This window comes from Salvelinus alpinus, chromosome 3 (genome assembly GCF_045679555.1).
Source record: "Salvelinus alpinus chromosome 3, SLU_Salpinus.1, whole genome shotgun sequence".
NCBI classification, from domain to species: Eukaryota; Metazoa; Chordata; class Actinopteri; order Salmoniformes; family Salmonidae; genus Salvelinus; species Salvelinus alpinus.
The window spans coordinates 64,897,410-64,921,540 of NC_092088.1; the positions used below are offsets into that span (position 1 = coordinate 64,897,410).

Consider the following 24,131-nt stretch of genomic DNA (forward strand, 5'->3'; position numbering starts at 1 on the left):
AACAGGACAACAACCCCAAGCACACAGCCAAGACAATGCAGGAGTTGCTTCGGGACAAGTCTCGATGTCCTTGAGTGGCCTAGCCAGAGCCCCGACTTGAACCCGATCGAACAACTCTGGAGAGACGTGACAAAGCTGTGCAGCGACGCTCCCTATCCAACCTGACAGATCTTGAGAGATTCTGCAGAGAAGAATGGCAGAAAGTCCCCAAATACAGGTGTGTCAAGCTTTTACCATCATACCCAAGAAGACTAGAGGCTGTAATCGCTTCCAAATGTGCTTGAACAAAATACTGAGTAAAAGGTCTGAATAGTTATGTAAATGTCATATTTCAGTTTTTTTATATATACATTTGCAAACATTTCTAAAGAATGTTTTTGCTTCGTCATTATGGTGTATTGTGTGCAGATTGATGAGGGGGGGAAATGAATAAATTTTAGAATAAGGCTGTAACGTAACAATGTCAAAAGTCAAGGGGTCTGAGTACTTTCCAAATGCGCTGTACGTGTCTGCAAAACTGAGGAAATGCTGTACTTCGAGCAGTACATGACATCTCCCTTCGTGTCATGTCGAACCCATGGAAATCCTCTTTCCAGGTCAGAATGAATTTGTGCGTCCTTTTCTACTTGTATGCTGCCTTTTTAGCAGCTGGTTCAAGGTTTGATAGTGGTGGTGGCGCTTTCTTGGTGCCTGGCCAGCATTCGGTGCTTGTAGAAACATTTTATTAGACAGCTATACAATATACATGGATCATTAGCAATATGGCGCAGATAGATGGTCGCCTCGCTTTGAGTCCTTAGGAAACTATGCAGTATTTAGTGTGTTTAAGTATTATTTCTTACATTGTTAGGCCAGAAAATCACAAGTGTTATTACATACGGACGGGAAGTACTATTGGATATCAGAGCAACGGCAACTTCCAACATTACGACCAGGAATACGACTTTCCAGAATGGATCCTTTGTTTGGACCACCACCCAGGACCGTTGATCTATTCCCAGAAGCCGACCCAAAACAACGTCGCCGCAGAAGAGGCAGACGGAGTGGCCTCCTGGTCAGACTCCGTAGGCGTACACACCGCCCACCGCTTCCGAGTATACTACTCGCCATGGTCCAGTCTCTTGACAACAAGGTAGATTAAATTATAGCATGTGTTGCTTTCCAGAGAGACATTGGAAATTGTAACATTCTCTGTTTCAAGGACACATGGCTGTCTCGGAATATGTTGTCGGAGTCGGTTCAGCCACCGGACTTCTTCATGCGTCGCGCCGACAGAGATAAACACCTCTCTGGGAAGAGGAAGGGCGGGGGTGTATAATTCATGATTAACGACTCATGGTGTAATCACAACATAAAGGAACTCAAGTCCTTCTGCTCACCCAACGTAGAATTCCTTGCAATCAAATGCCAGCCGTATTATCTCCCAAGGGAATTCTCGTCAGATATCGTCTCAGCTGTGTATATTCCCCCTCAAGCAGACACCACGACGGCCCTCAAGGAACTTCACTGGACACTATGCAAACTGGAAACCATATATCCTGAGGCTGCATTTATTGTAGCTGGGGATTATAAAAAAGCAAATTTGAACAAGGCTACCTAAATTCTATCAGCATATTGATTGCAGCACTCACGCGGGCAATACACTCGATCACTGCTACTCTAACTTCCACGATGCATACAAGACCCTCCCTTCGGCAAATCCGACCAAGACTCCATCTTGCGCCTACCGTCTTACGCAGAAACTCAAACAGGATGTACCCGTGACTAGAACAATTCAACGCTGGTCTGACCAATCGGAATCCACGCTTCAAGATCGTTTTGACCACGCGGACTGGGAAATGTTCCGAGCAGCCTCAGAGAATAACATCGATCTATACGCTGACTTGGTGAGTGAGTTTATAAGGAAGTGCATTGATGTTGTACCCACTGACTATTAAAACCTACCCTAACCAGAAACCGTGGATGGGTGGTGGCATTCGCGCAAAACAGAAAGAGCATTTAACCATGGAAAGAGGACTGGGAATATGGCCGAATTAATATAAACAGTGTAGTTATTCCCTTAAGCAATGTTGCTATAGAGACAAAGTGGAGTTGGAATTCAACTGCTCAGATATGAGACGTGTGTGGCAGGGTCTACAGGAAATCACTGACTACAAAAAGAGAACCAGCTACGTTAGACACCAACATCTCGCTTCCAGACAAACTAAACACCTTTGCCCGCTTTGAGGATAATACTGTGCCACCATCGCGGCCCGCTAACAAGGACTGAGCCCCCCCCCCCCCCCCCTCTCCTCCGTGGCCGATGTGAGTAAGACATTTAAACGTGTTAACCCTCGCAAGTCTGCTGGCCCAGACAGCATCCCTTGCCGCGTCCTCAGAGCATGTGCAGACCAGCTGGCTGGTGTGTTTACGGACATATTCAATCGCTCCCTATCCCAGTCTGCTGTCCCGACATGTTTCAAGATGGCCACCATTGTTCCTGTACCCAAGAACGCAACGATAACTGAACTAAATGACTACCGCCCTGTAGCACTCACTTCTGTCATCATGAAGTGCTTTGAAAGACTAGTCAAGGATCATGCCACCCTAGACCCTCTTCAGTTTGCATACCGCCCCAACAGGTACACAGACGATGCAATCGCCGTCACACTGCACTATCCCATCTGGACAAGAGGAATACCTATGTAAGAATGCTGTTCATTGACTACAGCTCAGCATTCAACACCATAGTACCCTCCAAGCCCATCATTAAGCTGGAGTCCCTGGCTCTCAATCCGCCCTGTGCAATTCGGTCCTGGACTTTATGATGGGCCACCCCTAGGTGGTGAAGGTAGGAATCAACATCTCCACTTCGCTGACCCTCAACACTGGGGCCCCACAAGGGTGTGTGCTCAGCCCCCTCCTGTACTCCATGTTCACCCATGACTGCGTGGCCATGCACGCCTCCAACTCAATCATCAAGTTTGCAGACACAACAGTAGTGGGCTTGATTACCAACAATGACGAAGACAGCCTACAGGGAGGAGGTGAGGGCACTCGAAGTGTGGTGTCAGGAAAACAACCTCTCAATGTCAACAAAACAAAGGAGATGATCATGGACTTCAGGAAACAGCACCCCCCCCCCCCCCCCCCCATCCACATCAAAGGGACAGTAGTGGAGAAAGTGGGATGTTTTAAGGTCCTCTGCGTACACATCACAGACAAACTGAAATGATCCACCCACACAGACAGTGTGGTGAAGGCGCAACAGCGCCTCTTCAATCTCAGGAGGCTGAAGAAATTTGGCTTGTCACCTAAAACCCTCACAAACTTTTACAGATGCACAATCGATAGCATCCTGTCGGGCTGTATCACCGCCTGGTATGACAACTGCACCACCCTCAACCACAAGGCTCTCCAGAGGGTGACGCATCAATGTGAGAAAACTACTTGCCCTCCAAGACACCTACAGCAGCTGATGTCACAGGAAGGCCAAAAAGATCATCAAGGACAACAATCACCCAAGCAACTGCCTGTTCACCCCGCTACCGTCCAGAAGGCGAGGTCAGTACAGGTCCATCAAAGCTGGAACCGAGAGACTGAACAACAGCTATCTCAAGGCCATCAGACTGTTAAACAGCAATCACTAACTCGGAGAGGCTGCTAACAGACTCATATCACTGGCCACTTTTATAAAATGCCCCCAAACATACTTCCAAAGTTGTGGCAAAATGGCTTAAGGACAACAAAGTCAAGGTAATGGAGTGGTCATCACAAGGCCCTGACCTCCATCCTATGGAACATTTGTGGGCAGAATTGAAAAAGCGTGTGAGAGCAAGGAGGCCTACAAACCTGACTCCGTTACACCAGCTCTGTCAGGAGGAATGGGGAAGAATTCATCCAACTTATTGCGGGAAACTTGTGGAAGGCTACCCGAAATGTTTGACCCAAGTTAAACAATTTAAAGGCAATGCTACCAAATTCTAATTGAGTGTATGTAAACTTCTGACCCAATGGGAATGTGATGAAAGAAATAAAAGCTGAAATAAATAATTCTCTCTACTATTATTCTGACATTACACATTCTTAAAATAGTGGTGATCCTAACTGACCTAAGACATTGAATTTTTTCTTGGATTAAATGTCAGGAATTGTGAAACTGAGTTAATGTATTTGATTAAGGTGTATGTAAACTTCCGACTTCAACTGTATGTATATACTGTACCTTATACCATCTATTGCACCATGCCTATGCCACTCATCCTTATATGTATATGTACATATCCTTTTTCCTCCCTTTAGATTTGTGTGTATTAGGTAGTTGTTGATGAATTGTTAACTTGTTAGATATTACTGCACTGTCGGAACTAGAAGCACAAGCATTTCACTACACTCGCATTAACATCTGCTAACCATGTGTATGTGACCAATAAAATTTGATTTAATTTATATACAAAGGTATGTGGACACCTCTTCAAATTAGTGGATTCGGCTATTACAGGCTCACCCGTTGCTCTGACAACTGTATAAAATCGAGCACACCACCATGCAATCTCCATAGACAAACATTGGCAGTAGAATGGCCTTACTGAAAAGCTCAGTGACTTTCAATGTGGCACGGTCATAGGATGCTACCTTTCCAACAAGTCAGTTCATCAAATTTCTGCCCTGCTGGAGCTGCCCTGGTCAACTGTAAGTGCTGTTATTGTGAATTAGAAATGTCTACGAGCAATAACAGCTCAGCCGCGAAGTGTTATGCCACACAAGCTCACAGAACAGGACCGCTGAAGCACATAGTGCGTAAAAATCATCTGTCCTCGGTTACAACACTTACTACCGAGTTCCAAACTGCCTCTGGAAGCAACGGCAGCACAATAACTGTTCGTTGGGAGCTTCATGAAATGGGTTTCCATGGCTGATCAGCCGCACACAAACCTAAGATCACCATGCGCAATGCCAAGCGTCGGCTGGAATGGTGTAAAGCTCGCCGCCATTGGACTCTGGAGCAGTGGAAACGAGTTCTCTGGAGTGATAAATCACACTTCACCATCTGGCAGTCCTACGGACAAATCTGGGTTTGGCGGATGCCAGGAGAACCCTACCGGATGCCAGGAGAACCAATGCATAGTGCCAACTGTAATGTTTGGAGTAGGAATAATGGTTGGGAGCTGTTTTTAATGGTTCGGGCTAGGCCCTTAGCACTGACGATTCTGTGCTTCCATCTTTGCGGAAACAGTTTGGAAGGCCCTTTCCTGTTTCAGTAGGACAATGGCCCCGTGCGCAAAGCGACGTTCGTACAGAAATGATTTGTCGAGATAGGTGTGAAAGAACTTGACTGGCCGGCACAGATCCCTGAGCTCAACCCCCATCGAACACCTTTGGGATGAATTGGAACGCCGACTGAGAGCCAGGCCTAATCGCCCAACATCAGTGCCCTACTCACTAATGCTCTTGTGGCTGAATGCAAGCAAGTCCCCTCAGCAATGTTCCAACAATGGAAAGCCTTCCCAGAAGAGTGGAGGCAGTTATAGGAGCAAAGGGGGACCAACTCCATATTAATGCCCATTATTTTGTTCAACGAACAGGTGTCCATATATTTTTGGTCATGTGCATCTCCCGCTCCCATCTCCTTCAGTTAACACTGACGAGAGTAGGCTTCACACATTTTCAGAACGGAGGTAAAACCGCAGCCACACACACAGACAGGACAGGACACGTGACGAAAGAGAGACTAAAGATCAACCTCTCCAACTCACAGCTCAATTCATTTAGCCAAATCTCTGTAGTCTACTTGCAGCCTACACTGATTAGATAGTTATGAAATCTTTTCTATCTATCTGATATGGTGGGTGTCCTCTTGTGTTTTTTGAGGTGGAACGATTCTAGGATTTATTCACGTCACAACTGGTCATTCCCACCTTCCCACTTCGTTATGAATGCAGCGTCAGGCTACATTATGTTAACCTGTCTAGGATGAGAGTGGCGCTAGCGGCACTCCCCCCCCACCCCCACTGAAAAACCAGTGCCGCGAAATTCAAAAAAAATATTTTTTTTAAATATTTAACTTTCACACATTAAAGTCCAATACAGCTAATGAAAGACGCAGATCTTGTGAATCCAGTCAACATGTCCGATTTTTTAAATGTTTTACAGGGAAGACACAATATGTAAAGATGTACACATTAGCACCTAAAAACACATTAGCATAATCCACCATCTTTTATTTGTCCACCAACACCAGTAGCTATCACCAATTCGGCTAAACTAAGATATTTATAGCCCCTAACCAAGAAAAAAACTAATCAGATGACAGTCTGATAACATATTTATGGTATGGGATAGGTTTTGTTAGAAAAAAGTGCATATTTCAGGTAGATGGCATCGGTTACAATTGCACCCACCGTCACAAATGGAATAGACAAACTACTTAGAGCAACGTGTTTACCTACTTACTAATCATCAAACATTTCGTAAAAATACACAGCATACACGAATCGAAAGACACAGATCCTGTGAATACAGACAATATTTCAGATTTTCTAAGTGTCTTACAGCGAAAACACAATAAATCGTTATATTAGCATAGCACATAGCACATAGCAGCCCAGCATTGATTCTAGCCAAAGTGAGCGATAAAAGTAAACATCGCCAAAATATATTAATTTTTTCACTAACCTTCTCAGAATTCTTCAGATGACACTCCTGTAACATCATATTACACAATCCATATAGAGTTTGATCGAAAATGTTTATATTTAGCCACCAAAATCATGGTTAGACAATGTGGAATGTAGCTCAGCTGGTCAGAAAAAGTCTGTGCGCCACTTAGACAGTGATCTACTCTTATACATAAATACTCATAAACGTGACTAAAAAATATAGGGTGGACAGGGATTGATAGACAATTTAATTCTTAATACAATCGCGGAATTACATTTTTTAAATTATCCTTACTTTTCAATACAGCTTGCGCCAAGCGATGCTACGTCAAAAAACATGGCGTCCGAAGCCACTAAAATGTTTCGACAGAAACACGATTTATCATAATAAAAATGTCCTACCTTGAGCTGTTCTTCCATCAGTATCTTGGGCAAAGGATCCTTTCTTGGGAGAAATCGTCTTTTGGTGGAAAGCTGTCCTCTTGCCATGTGGAAATGTCAACTGCGTTCGGGATGAACTGAAAAGCGTGCCCAACTTTTCACATCGTTGCAAAAATAAATGTCCCAAAATCGCACTAAACGGATATAAATTGCTATAAAACGCTTTAAATTAACTACCTTATGATGTTTTTAACTCCTATAACGAGTGAAAAGATGACCGGAGAAATATAACAGGCTAAACTAACGCTTGGAACAGGAGCGGGTCGGTGTCCAGCACGCGCGTTACGCAGCAAGGAAAGACTGATTAGCCTCAGGGTTTTTTAATTTATAGTGCCTGTGAACGCGCAATCGACACGATTCAAATCGTCATCACGTAAAGACATCCAGGGGAAGACGTAAGCAGTGTCCGTATAGTCATAGCAATAACAGTGGCCTTTTAACTGACTCCAGACCAGTGGCCAAAATTTCTGGAATCTGACTCCATGTCAGGGAAATTGCTGTAGAATGGGCTCTGTTCCACTTAGAGACAAAATTTCAACTCCTATAGAAACTATAGACTGTTTTCTATCCAATAATAATAATAATATGCATATTGTACGATCAAGAACTTTGTGGGAAGCCGTTTCAAAAAATTACACGATTAGCATAAATAGCCACAACAGCGCCCTCATCCCCAACAGGTTAACACTAATCAACATGAGCTTTGATTCTACTTTCAATCAGTTTTTAGCCAATGGGTTCTGTCAGTGGTCAACATGTGCTGTAGGCCTAATGGATTTCACCATGATATGCATTGCATTTGCACACAGTTTTTCAGGCTTCAAATATAAACTGGTTATGTAAAATGTTTTTTTTTTCTCCCCTTTTTAGGTGGAATACATGTTGATTGAAATGGATGAGAAAAATGAAAAGGTTCGTCTTGTTCTCAATGGTGGGGAGGTTTTGGAAACCCTTCAAGACAAAGGTGAAAAGACAAACCCCAAGTAAGTCAGCTTTAAATCTGTTTAGAAATTGACGGGCTGCCATGTATATACCTTATGTTAAAGTAGAATCTTTCTTATTTACACTCATATCGCTTTTTTTATGTAAATGCCATGTTATTAAAGGGTACAGACAGTTTTTGCGTTCTAACTTATTTTTGAGAAACTTGCCCCAACCAGCGATTCACTTCCTCATCCTCGTTGTGCAGTATGGGGGCTCAAACCTTTAGTAATTTATTAGATGCTCTTATCCAGAGCGACTTACAGTAGTGATTGCATATACAGTTGAAGTCTGAAGTTTACATACACTTAGGTTTGAGTCATTAACTCGTTTTTCAACCACTCCACTAATTTCTTGTTAACAAGCTACAGTTTTGGCAAGTCGGTTAGGACATCTACTTTGTGCATGACAAGTAATTTTTCCAACAATTGTTTACAGACAAATTATTTCACTTATAATTCACTATATCACAATTCCAGTGGGTCAGAAGTTTACATACACTAAGTTGACTGTGCCTTTAAACAGTTTGGAAAATTCCAGAAAATGATGTCATGGCTTTAGAAGCTTCTGATAGGCTAATTGACATCATTTGAGTCAATTGGAGGTGTACCTGTGGATGTATTTTAAGGCCTACCTTCAAACTCAGTGCCTCTTTTCTTGACATCATGGGAAAATCAAAATAAATCAGCCAAGACCTCAGAAAAACAATTGTAGTCTGGTTCATCCTTGGGAGCAATTTCCAAACGCCTGAAGGTACCACATTCATCTGTACAAACAATAGTACGCAAGTACAAACACCATGGGACCACGCAGCCGTCATACCGCTCAGGAAGGAGACGCTTTCCATCTCCTAGAGATGTTCGTACTGTGGTGCAAAAAGTGAAAATCAATCCCAGAACAACAGCAAAGGACCTTGTGAAGATGCTGGAGGAAACAGGTACACAAGTATCTATATCCACAGTAAAACGAGTCCTTTATCAACATAACCTGAAAGGCCGCTCAGCAAGGAAGAAACCACTGCTCCAAAACCGCCATAAAAAAGCCAGACTACGGTTTGTAACTGCACATGGGGACAAAGATCGTACTTTTTGGAGAAATGTCCTCTGGTCTGATGAAACAAAAATAGAACTGTTTGGCCACAATGACCATTGTTATGTTTGGAGGATAAAGGGGGGAAGCTTGCAAGCCGAAGAACACCATCCCAACCGTGAAGCACGGGGGTGGCAGCATCATATTGTGAGGGTGCTTTGCTGCAGGAGGGACTGGTGGACTTCACAAAATAGATGGCATCATGAGGGAGGAAACATATGTGGATGTATTGAAGCCACATCTCAAGACATCAGTCAGGAAGTTAATGCTTGGTCGCAAATGGGTCTTCCAAATGGACAATGATCCCAAGCATACTTCCAAAGTTGTGGCAAAATGGCATAAGGACAACAAAGTCAAGGTATTGGAGTGGCCATCACAAGGCCCTGACCTCAATCCCATAGAAATCTTGTGGGCAGAAACGAAAAAGAGTGTGCGTGCAAGGAGGCCTACAAACCAGACAGTTACACCAGTTCTGTCAGGAGGAATGGGACAAAATAAATAAATAATAGCTGAAATAAATCATTCTCTCTACTATTATTCTGGCATTTCACATTCTTAAAATAAAGTGGTGAGGCTAACAGACCTAAGACATGGCAATTTTACTTGGATTAAATGTCAGGAATTGTGAAACTGATTTTAAATGTATTTGGCTAAGGTGTATGTAAACTTCCGACTTCAACTGTATTTTCATATATATTTTGTTTCCCCGTACTGTCATTCTGAACTTTATCAGCAACGCTATATTACATTTTGTTGCGACTCAAATGGAACAGCTGGATAGGGGAAAACTGCTTGAGTCGCACAAAATTGAAATAATGTTGCGGATATAGTTTGGAATGACATAATTTCATGTGTACAACATCTAAAGACCTGCATTACTTTACTGAGGGCATTTTGGTTTCTAAAAGGACGTATTTGGGTGTTTTTGGAGTGTTTGTTCATATTTTTTCAGAGCTTTGTACATCGCGATGAGGAAGTGAATCACTGGTTAGGATAGGTTTCTCAAACAAGTGAAATCACAAAACGTATCTTGACCCTTCTACAACATGTCATTTACATAAAAATAGACATTTGGTTGTAAAACCTTTTTTTACATTGCAGGTACTGAAGACATTTGTCACTGCATAAGACAGTGTTCCATTAGCCTCTTTAGCAACTTTAAAAAATAAATAAATAAAGGAGCTTCCCTTATGGCTCGCTCATGCAAAGGCTACTTTACAAGTATGCAACTTCAGCATGAGTTTTACTTTTATTTTTATTTTTTTAACTATGCTCTTACAAATACACTTGAGTCTCCCTGCCTGCTACACCGTGGGCTGTTAAATTCCTTCTGCAGGTTAAAAAGCCTTTATCTCTATTTTATGTACTTGTGTTTGTACAAGCCCCACAGTAATGGTCTTCTTGCTAATAGCCCATGACGTCCTAAATCTGTGAAGCCTACTTAACCCAGGGGAAATACCAGTGTCAGTGTGGAATTGTAGCTAGAGCTGTAGCATTCCTCATTACTGCCTCTGTCGCACATACTGAAGAGCACGTGCCCTGAAACACAAACACAGCATTTTCCCCCCTGCTGAGATAGTGTCTCACATTAGATTTAAAAAAAAAACATGTTTACTTTAATGTGAAAGATCAGCATAACACAATGGACTCTATCTGATCAAGGACCTTGTTTTGTTAGACAACATTATTCATTGGCCTCTAAAAACGTAAGTTGGCTTTTACATTTTTTTTTTTATAATGCTTTGTTTTTCTTTGGAGCCATCCTACCCTTTGGAGGCCAGAGTATGGCAGCTACATGATCGAAGGGACTCCGGGGCAGCCATACGGTGGGACGATGTCAGAGTTCAACACAGTGGAGGACAACATGGGAAAGAGGAGGCGAGAGGCCTCATCTGTGCTGAATAAGAATGAAACCCTTGCCACCATCACATCATTCCCAAGGTAGTTTAGTACCTATTCTGTCACTCACTCAACCATTTGAAACTTTGTTTATTTCATTTATAGTACCTTAACATTATTGTTATTCTTGTAACAATGGTTTTAGGTTAGGTTGTCCAGGCTTCACACAGCCAGAGTACAACCCAACACCTGTTGAAAAAGGAGTGTCCAAATCACTGTTTTTCCCAGATGAAGCCATAAACGGACACCCAAGATTCAGGTAGGCTTGAATGTATATATGTATGTATGGCGGAAGTTTACATACACTTAGGTTGGAGTCATAAACTTGTTTTTCAACCACTCCACAAATGTCTTGTAAACAAACTATAATTTTGGCATGTCGGTTAGGACATCAAATTTGTGCATGACACAAGTAATTTTTCCAACAATTGTTTACAAACAGATTATTTCACTTATAATTCACTGTATCACAATTCCAGCGGGACAGAAGTTTACATACACTAAGTTGACTGTGCCTTTCAACAGCTTGGAAAATTCCAGAAAATTGTCATGGTTTTACAAGCTTCTGATAGGCTAATTGACATCATTTTAGTGAATTGACTGGCTGCCATGTATACCTGTGGATGTATTTCAAGGCCAACCTTCAAACTCAGTGCCTCTTTGCTTGACATCATGGGAAAATCCAAATAAATCAGCCAAGACTTCAGAAAAACAATTGTAGACCTCCACAAGTCTGGTTCATCTTTGGGAGAAATTTCCAAACGCCTGAAGGTACCACGTTCATCTGTACAAACAATAGTACGCAAGTATAAACACCATGGGACCACGCAGCCGTCATACCGCTCAGGAAGGAGATGTGATCTGTCTCCTAGAGAGGAATGTACTTTGGTGCGAAAAGTGAAAATCAAGGCAATGCTACAAAATACTAATTTAGTGTATGTAAATGTCTGACCCACTGGGAATGTGATGAAAGAAATAAAAGCTGAAATAAATCATTCTCTACTATTATTCTGGCATTTCACATTCTTAAAATAAAGTGGTGATCCTAACTGACCTAAAACAGGGAATTGTTACTTGGATTAAATGTCAGGAATTGTGAAAAACTGAGTTTAAATGTATATGCAGTAGGTATCTCAGATAAGTGGGAGGGAAGCCTAAGAGGATTTTATAAATAGGCATCAACCAGTGGGTCTTGAGACGTGTATACAGAGATGACCAGTTTACAGAGGAGTATAGAGTGCAGTGATGTGTCCTATAAGGAGCATTGGTGGAAAATCTGATTCCCCAATTGCAAAGAACATCTAGCTGCTCGAGAGCACCCTAGATGCCGAGCTATAAATTACATCTCTGTAGTCTAGCATGGGTAGGATGGTCATCTGAATCAACGTTAGTTTGGCAGCTGGGTTGAAAGAGGAACGATTACGATTGAGGAAACCAAGTCTAGATTTAACCTTAGCCTGCAGCTTTGATGTGTGCTGAGAGAAGGACAGTGTACCATCTAGCCATACTCCCAAGTACTTGTATGAGGTGACTACCTCAAGCTCTAAACCCTCAGAGGTAGTAAGCACACTGGTGGGGAGAAGAGCATTCTTCTTACCAAACCGCATGACCCTATGTTTTGCAGGTGTTCAGAACAAGGTTAAGGGCAGAGAAAGCATGTTGGACACTAAGAAAGCTTTGTTGTAGAGCGTTTAACACATAATCTGGGGAGGGGCCAGCTGAGTATAAGGCATTGCGCTACCTTTGTTCCACATATACACTACATGACCAAAAGTATGTGGACACCTGCTCCCCCTTTGCTGCCACAGCAACCTCCACTCTTCTGGGAAGGCTTTCCAGTAGATGTTGGAACATTGCTGCGGGGACTTGCTTCTATTCAGCCACAAGAGCATTACTGAGGTCTGGCTGAGATGTTGTTGCTCCTAGATGTTTCCACTTCACAATAACAGCACTTACACTTGACCAGGGCAGCTCTAGCAAGGCAGAAATCTGACGACCTGACTTGTTGGAAAGGTGGCATCCTATGACGGTGCCATGTTGAAAGTCACTGAGCTATTCAGGAAGGCTATTCTACTGTCGATGTTTGTCTATGGAGATTGCATGGCTTTGTGCTCGATTTTATACATGTGGCTGAAATAGCCAAATCCACTCATTTGAAGGGGTGTCCACATACTTTTGTGTATATATTGTATATTTGCCGTATGTTGTCTCACTGCTATGATATGTCAAGTTTGAGCTCTTCTTTTGAATTCCCTTGAATACAGAATGTTGTTAATGTTTTTTCAGCACCCTGACCAGAAACATTCGTCACAGAAGAGGAGAGAAGGTAGTGATCAACGTACCCAGTAAGTGTAAATAAAAACAGGTCTTCACCATTTGCACTTAAAAATTACACCACTCAGTCAAATACATTTTGTCATTTTCTTTTTTCACTGGTCAAATTTAGGATATATTTGCATAAATACAAATTTGAAACGGCTTGCTTATCGGTATCTATTTTCCACTGTGCTTCTTTCTCCTTGTTAGTCTTTAAAGACAAGTGCACTCCATCTCCATTTGTGGAGAAGTTTCCGGAGGATGATGGGGAGGCCGCCAGAGCAGCGCTCCCTGATCACATCTACATGGATGCCATGGGCTTCGGAATGGGCAACTGCTGTCTTCAGGTATATGCTACACATTATACTAATAGTAACATTGTATACTGTCGTTATTTGTTTGTCTTTGGATGCATGTTCCTTTTTTCAGTCGCACATCATAAATTACATGTTCATATACTAGACTAGAGAATATTTTTTAAAGGTTGTGGGCATGTTTATATAAGCCTGTTGATTAGTCCTTAAATTAACTTGAACCTTTTTATGATGTTTTTCCAGGTGACATTCCAAGCTTGCAGCATTGAAGAGGCGAGGTACCTTTATGACCAACTAGCAACATTCTGCCCCATAGTGGTAAGATATATGCTTAGAAAATGTACAGAAAAAAATTGCATTAAGTAGTAATTTCTTTAATCCAAGGTGTCGTAGCTGTCTTTGTTTGAATCATTACAGTATTCAATAACGCTTTGGTTGTTTCGAGTGCTTTTTGTGTGGTGGAAACTGGAAAGCTAACTGTTGATTGTTTACAGATGGCCCTCAGTGCTGCTTCGCCGTTTTACAGAGGCTATGTGTCAGACATTGATTGTCGCTGGGGAGTTATTTCTGCCTCGGTGGATGACAGGACTGGGGAAGAGAGAGGGCTGAAGGTGAGCAGATCAATCAGGAAAAACTGGCCCCTAATTAAAGAAACATGACCTTGCCAAATAAGGCCCACTCGCTTGTCGCTAGTTGCTTCAGGGGGTTGAGTGTCCAGCTCAGACCGTGTCAGGCTCAGATAGGCATTATGAGTTTCTCTGTTGATTTCCTGGTGTTCAATTGTAACGTTTGTCAGAGCAGGTTTTCAGTTATTTGTTTGTTGAATTGTCAGATTTTCCTACTTCTCATATTCATGGTCTTTTAATGTCTGTGAAAATGTGTTGTCTTTGCAGCCTTTGAAAAGCAACAAATTTCGAATCTTGAAATCAAGATATGATTCAATCGACAGCTACCTCTCCAGTTGTGGCGATAAGTACAATGACATAGATCTGACAATAGACGAGGAGATCAACAAACAGTTGCTGGATGCAGGTAAACACTGTAACAAAGACATCTGTAATAGAACATGGTGAATGATAAGTGACTGGGGAAAAATATTATTTTAAAATGAATAGTAAAATAATCATACAAAAAGTGATGTATTGTTTAAGCATTGAAACTGTACGACAATGTTTTTTAAAAAGAAATGTATTCGATTTGTATTAATGTTTTAATCATAAAATGTTCTATAGAGAAGTGATCAGAATCTGTGTTTTGTAGGGATCGACAAACTGCTGGCCCAACACATAGCCCATCTTTTCATCCGGGATCCGCTGTCACTCTTTGAGGAGAAAATTCACCTGGATGATGAAAACGAGTCGGATCACTTTGAGGTTAAAATGATACCCACTGACTTACTGTGGCTGCATTACTGTTGAAAACCAGACCAATGCTTGTGACAGATTTTAAAAGGAGGAATTTTTGTTTATATAATCAAAATGCATTTTCCATGTCACGTCTCTCTTGTAGAATCTGCAGTCAACCAACTGGCAGACAATGAGGTTCAAACCTCCTCCTCCAAACTCGGACATCGGATGGCGAGTTGAGTTCCGCCCCATGGAGGTAGCATAAGCCTTTCAACTCTGACACAAAAGATTTAATATAATTAGGATATTTACCTGAAATATGCTCAGTGGCAATTTATATATGTCTGCTAAATAGTGTTACATGAACAAACAATACTTGCAACAGGATTTACATGTACTGTGTCTTAACTTATTTTTGTACAATGTTAGTGTAGAAATATTTAGTGCACGTTTTCTTTTATTTCAGGTGCAACTTACCGATTTTGAAAACTCTGCTTACGTTGTTTTCATCGTCCTGCTCACCAGGGTTATCTTGTCCTATAAACTGGACTTTCTCATCCCCTTGTCAAAGGTGAAAATGCAGTTGTTCTTCTTGTTACTTTTCATTCGCTGAATTTTATGAAATTCAATTAAGTTAGACTGGTTGTTTTTGTGGAATTCCCAGTACATTCAATTTCGAGTCTCATAGCAAAGGGTCTGAATACTTACGTAAATAAGGTATTTCTGTTTTATTTTTAATACATTTGCAAAAAAAATTAAACCTGTTTTCACTGTCATAATGGGGTTTTGTGTGTAAATTGATGAGGAAAACTATTTGATACATTTTAGAATAAGGCTGTAACCTAACATGTGGGAAAATGTAAGGGGTCTGAATACTTTCCGAATGCACTGTATATAGACCTTCTTACATCAGCTGATATATCAAAGTGCTGTACAGAAACCCAGCCTAAAACCCCAAACAGCAAGCAATGCAGGTGTAGAAGCACGGTGGCTAGGAAAAACTCCCTAGAAAGGCCAAAACCTAGGAAGAAACCTAGAGAGGAACCAGGCTATGAGGGGTGGCCAGTCCTCTTCTGGCTGTGCCGGGTGGAGATTATAACAGAACATGGCCAAGATGTTCAAATGTTCATAAATGACCAGCATGGTCAAATAATAATCAGGAGTAAATGTCAGTTGGCTTTTCATAGCCGATCATTTAAGAGTATCTCTGCCACTACTGCTGTCTCTAGAGTTGAAAACAGCAGGTCTGGGACAGGTAGCACGTCCGGTGAACAGGTCAGGGTTCCATAGCCGCAGGCAGAACAGTTGACACTGGAGCAGCAGCACGGCCAGGTGGACTGGGGACAGCAAGGAGTCATCATGCCAGGTAGTCCTGAGGCATGGTCCTAGGGCTCAGGTCCTCCGAGAGAAAGAAAGAAAGAGAATTAGAGAGAGCATACTTAAATTCACACAGGATAAGACAGGAGAAATACTCCAGATATAACAGACTGACCCCAGCCCCCCGACACACAAACTACTGCAGCATAAATACTGGATGCTGAGACAGGAGGGCTCAGGAGACACTGTGGCCCCATCTGATGATACCCCCAGACAGGGCCAAACAGGCAGGATATAACCCCACCCACTTTTCCAAAAGCACAGCCCCCACACCACTAGAGGGATACCTTCAACCACCAACTTACCATCCTGAGACAAGTGCGAGTATAGCCCACAAAGATCTCCGCCACGGCACAATCCAAGGGGGGGGCGCCAACCCAGACAGAAAGACCACGTCAGCGACTCAACCCACTCAAGTGACGCACCTCTCCTAGGGACGGCATGGAAGAGCACCAGTAAGCCAGTGACTCAGCCCCTGTAATAGGGTTAGAGGCAGAGAATCCCAGTGGAGAGAGGGGAACCGGCCAGGCAGAGACAGCGAGGGCGGTTCGTTGCTCCAGAGTCTTTCCGTTCACCTTCACACTCCTGGGCCAGACTACACTCAATCATATGACCCACTGAAGAGATGAATCTTCAATAAAGACTTAAAGGTTGAGACTGAGTCTGCGTCTCTCATGGGTAGGCAGACCATTCCATAAAAATGGAGCTCTATAGGAGAAAGCCCTGCCTCCAGCTGTTTGCTTAGAAATTCTAGGGACAATTAGGAGGCCTGTGTCTTATGACCGTAGCGTACGTGTAGGTATGTACGGCAGGACCATATCGGAAAGATAGGTAGGAGCAAGCCCATGTAATGCTTTGTAGGTTAGCAGTAAATCCTTGAAATCAGCCCTTGCCTTAACAGGAAGCCAGTGTAGGGAGGCTAGCACTGGAGTAATATGATCAAACTTTGTGGTTCTAGTCAGGATTCTAGCAGCCGTATTTAGCACTAACTGAAGTTTATTTAGTGCTTTATCCGGGTAGCCGGAAAGTAGAGCATTGCAGTAGTCTAACCTAGAAGTAACAAAAGCATGGATTAATTTTTCTGCATCATTTTTGGACAAAGTTTCTGATTTTTGCAATGTTACGTAGATGGAAAAAAGCTGTTCTTGAAACAGTCTTGATATGTTCGTCAAAAGAGAGCTCAGGGTCCAGAGTAACGCCGAGGTTCTTCACATTTTATTTGAGACGACTGTACAACCATCAAGATTAATTGTCAGATTCAACAGAAGATCTCTTTGTTTCTTGGGACCTAGAACAAGCATCTCTGTTTTGTCCGAGTTTAAAAGTGTATAGTTTGCATCCATCCACTTCCTTATGTCTGAAACACAGGCTTCTAGCGAGGGCAATTTTGGGGCTTCACCATGTTTCATTGAAATGTACAGCTGTGTGTCATCCGCATAGCAGTGAAAATTAACATTATGTTTTCGAATGACATCCCCAAGAGGTAAAATATATAGTGAAAACAATAGTGGTCCTAAAACGGAACCTTGAAGAACACCGAAATGTACAGTTGATTTGTCAGAGGACAAACCATTCACAAAGACAAATTGATATCTTTCCGACAGATAAGATCTAAACCAGGCCAGAACTGATCCGTGTAGACCAATTTGGGTTTCCAATCTCTCCAAAACAATGTGGTGATCGATGGTATCAAAAGAAGCACTAAGGTCTAGGAGGACAGATGCAGAGCCTCGGTCTGACGCCATTAAAAGGTCATTTACAACCTTCACAAGTGCAGTCTATGATGGAGTCTAAAACCAGACTGAAGCATTTCGTAAACATTGTTTGGCTTCAGGAAGGCAGTGAGTTGCTTACCAACAGCTCTTTCTAAAATTTTAGAGAGGAATGGAGGATTCGATATAGGCCGATTTTAGCTTTTTTGTATTTTCTGTTTCGAGGTTTGGCTTTTTCAAGAGAGGCTTTATTACTGCCACTTTTAGTGAGTTTGATACACATCCGGTGGATAGAGAGCCGTTTATTATGTTCAAACGTAGGAGGGCCAAGCACAGGAAGCAGGTCTTTCAGTAGTTTAGTTGGAATCGGGTCCAGTATGCAGCTTGAAGGTTTAGAGGCCATGATTATTTTCATCATTGTGTCAAAAGATATAGTACTAAAACACTTGAGTGTCTCTCTTGATCCTAGGTCCTGGCAGAGTTGTGCAGATCCAGGACAACTGAGCTTTGGAGGAATACGCAGATTTAAAGAGTAGTCTGTAATTTGCTTTCTAATGATCATGATCTTTTCCTCAAAGAAGTTCATGAATTTATTACTGCTGAAGTGAAAGCCATCCTCTCTTGGGGAATGCTGCTTTTTAGTTAGCTTTGCGACAGTATCAAAAATAAATTTCGGATTGTTCTTATTTTCCTCAATTAAGTTGGAAAATTAGGATGATCGTGCAGCAGTGAGGGCTCTTCGATACTGCACGGTACTATCTTCCCAAGCTAGTCGGAAGACTTCCAGTTTGGTGTGGCGCCATTTCCATTCCAATTTTCTGGAAGCTTGCTTCAGAGCTCGGGTATTTTCTGTATACTAGGGAAATAGTTTCTTATGACAAATGTTTTTAGGGATGCAACTGCATCTAGGGTATTGCGCAAGGTTAAATTGAGTTCCTCAGTTAGGTGGTTAACTGATTTTTGTCCTCTGGCATCCTTGGGTAGGCAGAGGGAGTCTGGAAGGGCATCAAGGAGTCTTTGGGTTGTCTGAGAATTTATAGCATTACTTTTGATGCTCCTTGGTTGGGGTCTGAGCAGATTATTTGTTGCGATTGCAATCATAATAAAATGGTGGTCCGATAGTCCAGGGTTATAAGGAAAAACATTTCCAAGATCCACAACCATTTATTCCATGGCACAAATCTAGGTCCAGAGTATGACTGTGGCAGTGAGTAGGTCCAGAGACATGTTGTACAAAACCCACTGAGTCGATGATGGCGCCGAAAGCCTTTTGGAGTGGGTCTGTGGACTTTTCCATGTGACTATTAAAGTCACCAAAATGTGGAATATTATCTGCTATGGCTACAAGGTCCACCATTTGTTTTAGTGTGTTTTGTCTCGTCTTTGAACAGGTTGACGAAAACATGAAAGTGGCCCAGGAAAGAAATGCAGTCCAAGAGGGCATGTTTTACTTCCGGAAGGACATCTATAAAGGTGAGATGATACAAGTCCATTGTTTAAAAACCTGGTCAGGGTGTGTTTTGTCAAAATGCCTAAACAGTTTAATGCTTCCTCTTCTCTTGTGTCATAGGCTGTAACCCTGTCCTCGATAGCTCCTCAGTGGCCCAGAACGGCTTGGACAGTGAGGGTGACAATGAGTACATACTGATGAGCATTGACACAATCATCAATGGAAAGGTGCTTATTAATAATAGTTCTAATTTAATATATCTTTCTCCTGAGCCCTTTACTGCAAATCAGGTTTGAGTTCAAATTTGGATAACCGGTACCACGAAAGTGGCTCACCTTTTTAGCCAGGTAAATTTCTATGGCAACAAATCCTTCAGAACTAACCTGCTTCGAACAGGCTAACTCAGGGATAACTACATTTATCCTGAATTAAGTGTCTGAGCTATGAGTTGAAGACTAATTAAATAAGATACCCTCCCTCTCGCAGAGATTGTATCCCCCTTTTTGAGTTTAATATATTTTTTTATGTTAAAATACCTATCACACATTTAGTAATGATAGCATTTGCTTTCCAAACTGTAAATTTTTTGCGCAATTGTATTTAAAAAATTGTAAAAGTATAATTGACAGCCCCAACCAACCATAGACATACACTATATATACAAAAGTATGGTGACACACCTTAAAATAAGTGGATTCGGCTATTTCAGCCACACCGTTGCTGAGAGGTGTGTAAAATTGAGCACACAGCCATGCAGTCTCCATAGACAAACATTGGCAGTAGAATGGCCTTACTGAAGAGCTCAGTGACTTTCAACGTGGTACCATCATAGGATGCCACATTTCCAACAATTTCTGTAGCTGCCCCAGTCAACTAAGTGCTGTTATTGTGAAGTGGAAACATCTAAGAGCAAAAATGGCTCAGCCGTGAAGTGGTAGGCCACACAAGCTCAAAGAACGGGACCGCCGAGTGCTGAAGTGCGTAAAAATCATCTGTCCTCAGTTACAACACTCACTACCGAGTTCCAAACTGCCTCTGTAAGCAACGTCAGCACGATAAATGTTTTTCGGGATCTTCATGAAATGGGTTTCCATGGCTGAGCAGTCGCACACAAGTCTAAGATCACCGTGCACAATGCCAAGCGTTGGCTGGAGTGGTGTAAAGTTTACTGCCATTGGATTCTGGAGCAGTGGAAACGTGTTCTCTGGAGTGATGAATCACACTTCACCATCTGGAAGAATCTGGGTTTGGCGGAAGCCAGGAGAACGCTACCTGCCCCAATGCATAGTGCCAACTTTAAAGTTTGGAGAAATAATGGTTTGGGGCTGTTTTTCATGGTTCAGCCTAGGCCCCTTAGTTCCAGTGATGGGAAATCTTAACGCGACAGCATACAATGACATTCTAGACGATTCTGTGCTTCCAACTTTGTGGCAACAGTTTGAGGAAGACCCTTTCATGTCTGCATGACAAAGCGTGGTCCATAGAGAAATGGTTTGTCGAGGTCGGTGTGGATGAACTTCACTTGCCTGCACAGAGCCCTGACCGCAACCATATAGAAAACCTTTGGGATGAATTGGAACGCCTACTACGAGCAGGCCTAATCGCCCAACATCAGTGCCGACCTCACTAATGCGCTTGTGGCTGAATGGAAGAAAGTCCCCACAGCAATATTCCAACAATGGAAAGCCACATACTTTTGGTCATGTAGTGTATAATCCATAATGGCAGTTCCCATTCAAGTCAAGACTGGCAGCCATTGTTAGTGTACCCATGAGTTTAACAGTCAAATTGCCAGGGTGGTTAGAGGTTCCAAAACCCGTCTATGGATTATATGTCTATGGTATCAATGCAACAAGCTGTTCCTCGGGAGTGATATTAGTTGGAAGAAGGTGATCATGCATTGATAAGTACACCAAAGACAGCAATGACAAAGTAATAAAATAGATTGCATTTCTAAAAGACTATTTCACACCATAGCATGCTGAATTTGCAAGGTAACTGTTCTTTCGTTTTGATTTCAGCACAAATGAAAATGGCACTGACTCATCCATGTTTGATGTTTCAGTAATGTCTCAATGAATAATTCTGTGTTCGACTAGCAATGTTGTTCAGGCATGTGCAGATACAAGCCTGCTAGATTTAGCTACAGGCCGACGCAGGGTTGCCAGGTCTAGCTAACCTGAAAAGTTTTTAATTTTTTTCTCTCGCAGCAAAAGATGAGTTGCCACATTTATCCAAAGGTGTCTCCATAATGACCATCTAAATACAACTGGTCAAATTGCTTTACCTTTTTTCTGCATTTCTCCCTTTTGTTATTTGTTCATCACACAAAAAAAAAAAAATTCTTGAACCAGAAGTGATTGATAGTGAATGGTTAAGATGTGATATAGTGTTAGTACAAGTCACATTGCTCTAAAACAATAGTATTTTCAACTGGAGTATAAAAATCAATAGCGCCAACCGTTTGCTTTTTAGCTTTTTATTTAATTGAAAAATGTCTATTCATGTGTGGCTGCAGCCTGATGTCGCCGTCATCCATCCCTCTGGAGCAAAATGGATAGGAAAGAGATCCATCATGAGTCCAGTACATCAAGTTTTATTCTACTATTAATCAATCATTCACTGCTATTATAATTTTATAGTCCGTAATAGAGTTAATCATTTCTCCTCTGTCCTCACCTATGCGCTGCTGTGTAACACTTTCTCTCTCTCCTCTGACTTCAGCTTTCTGGACAATGTTAGCTAGCTAGCTTGCTACATACAGGACTCCAGACTAACTTTTTCTTTACCGTCCCAGAATCTTCCCGAGGTGCAATTTAAATGTAAACATACTGTATATAAACTCAGCAAAAAAAGAAATGTCCTATCACTGTCAACTGCGTTTATTTTCAGCAAACTTAACATGTGTAAATATTTGTATGAACATAACAAGATACAACAACTGAGACCATAAACTGAACAAGTTCCACAGACATGTGACTAACAGAAATGGAGTAATGTGTCCTTGAACAAAGGGGTGTCAAAATCAAAAGTAGCAGTATCTGGTGTGGCCACAAGCTGCATTAAGTACTGCAGTGCATCTCCTCATGGACTGCACCAGATTTGCCAGTTATTGCTGTGAGATGTTACCCCACTCTTCCACCAAGGCACCTGCAAGTTCCCAGACATTTCTGGGGGGAATGGCCCTAGCCCTGACCCTCCGATCCAACGGGTCCCAGACGTGCTCAATGGGATTGAGATCCGTGCTCTTCAATTGCCATGGCAGAACACTGACATTCCTGTCTTGCAGGAAATCACGCACAGAACGAGCAGTATGGCTGGTGGCATTGTCATGCTGGAGGTTCATGTCAGGATGATCCTACAGGAAGTGTACCACATGAGGGAGGAGGATGTCTTCCCTGTAACACACAGTGTTGAGATTGCCTGCAATGACAACAAGCTCAGTCCGATGATGCTGTGACACACCGCCCCAGACCATGACGGACCCTCCAAATCTATCCCGCTCCAGTACAGGCCTTCATATAACGCTCATTCCTTCGACGACAAAAGCGAATCCGAGCATCACCTCTGGTGAGACAAAACCGTGACTCGTTAGAGGAGAGCACTTTTTGCCAGTCCTGTCTGGTCCAGCGACGGTGGGTTTGCGCCCATAGTCGACGTTGTTGCCGGTGATGTCTGGTGAGGACCTGCCTTACAACAGGCCTACAAGCCCTCAGTCCAGCCTCTCTCAGCCTATTGCGGACAGTCTGAGCACTGATGGAGTGATTGTGCGTTCCTAGTGTAACTCGGGCAGTTGTTTCCATCCTGTACCTGTCGCGCAGCTGTGATGTTCGGATGTACCGATCCTATGCAGGTGTTGTTACACGTGATCGCCACTGCGAGGACGATCAGCTGTCCGTCCTGTCTCCCTGTAGCGCAGTGTTAGGCGTCTCACAGTATGGACATTGCAATTTATTGCCCTGGCCAGATCTGCAGTCCTCATGCCTCTTTGCAGCATGCCTAAGGCACGTTCACACAGATGAGCAGGGACTCTGGGCATCTTTCTTTTAGTGTTTTTCAGAGTCAGTTGAAAGACCTCTTTAGTGTCCTAAGTTTTCATAACTGTGACCTTAATTGCCTACCATCTGCAAGCTGTTAGTGTCTTAACGACTGTTCCACAGGTGCATGTTCATTAATTGTTTATGGTTCATTGAATAAGACTGGGAAACAGTATTTAAACCCTTTACAATGAAGATCTGTGAAGTTATTTGGATTTTTACGAATTATCTTTGAAAGACAGGATCCTGAAAAAGGGACGTTTCTTTTTTTGCTGAGTTTATTTTTGGGGAGGTTGATATGCCAACATGGCTATGGTCATAGGACCTAGGTCATTCACAGTGATTTTAAAAAGCTAATGAGTAGCCTACTACTGATAGATAAATGCAGCTGTCAACTGACCCAGAAATGTACATTAAAAAAATAATACTCTAAAAAGGCCAACATTGGAATAATATTTTGCAAAATTGTACAGAAATAATTAACCTACATAGGCTGTAGCCAATATGCATATAACCTATCATGTCCACATC

The 24,131-nt window shown here is 42.3% G+C and overlaps 1 protein-coding gene across 3 annotated transcripts in view; it reads left to right on the forward strand.

Annotated features, from left to right (window-relative positions):
- The window catches only part of LOC139571125 (glutamate--cysteine ligase catalytic subunit-like), a 44,704-nt gene that overhangs the window by 16,683 nt on the left and 3,890 nt on the right, over window positions 1-24,131 (forward strand). Inside the window, exons 2-14 of one of the 3 annotated variants that reach the window (XM_071393712.1) lie at window positions 7,950-8,062; window positions 10,908-11,090; window positions 11,194-11,307; window positions 13,335-13,393; window positions 13,575-13,711; window positions 13,922-13,996; window positions 14,173-14,289; window positions 14,572-14,710; window positions 14,939-15,051; window positions 15,188-15,280; window positions 15,491-15,595; window positions 19,505-19,586; window positions 19,684-19,790. In XM_071393712.1, coding sequence (XP_071249813.1) covers window positions 7,950-8,062; window positions 10,908-11,090; window positions 11,194-11,307; window positions 13,335-13,393; window positions 13,575-13,711; window positions 13,922-13,996; window positions 14,173-14,289; window positions 14,572-14,710; window positions 14,939-15,051; window positions 15,188-15,280; window positions 15,491-15,595; window positions 19,505-19,586; window positions 19,684-19,790 — 1,437 coding nt within the window. Of the gene's footprint in view, window positions 1-7,949; window positions 8,063-10,907; window positions 11,091-11,193; window positions 11,308-13,334; window positions 13,394-13,574; window positions 13,712-13,921; window positions 13,997-14,172; window positions 14,290-14,571; window positions 14,711-14,938; window positions 15,052-15,187; window positions 15,281-15,490; window positions 15,596-19,504; window positions 19,587-19,683; window positions 19,791-24,131 lie in introns of those variants that run through there. The other 2 variants (XM_071393714.1, XM_071393713.1) reach the window with 2 other exon arrangements.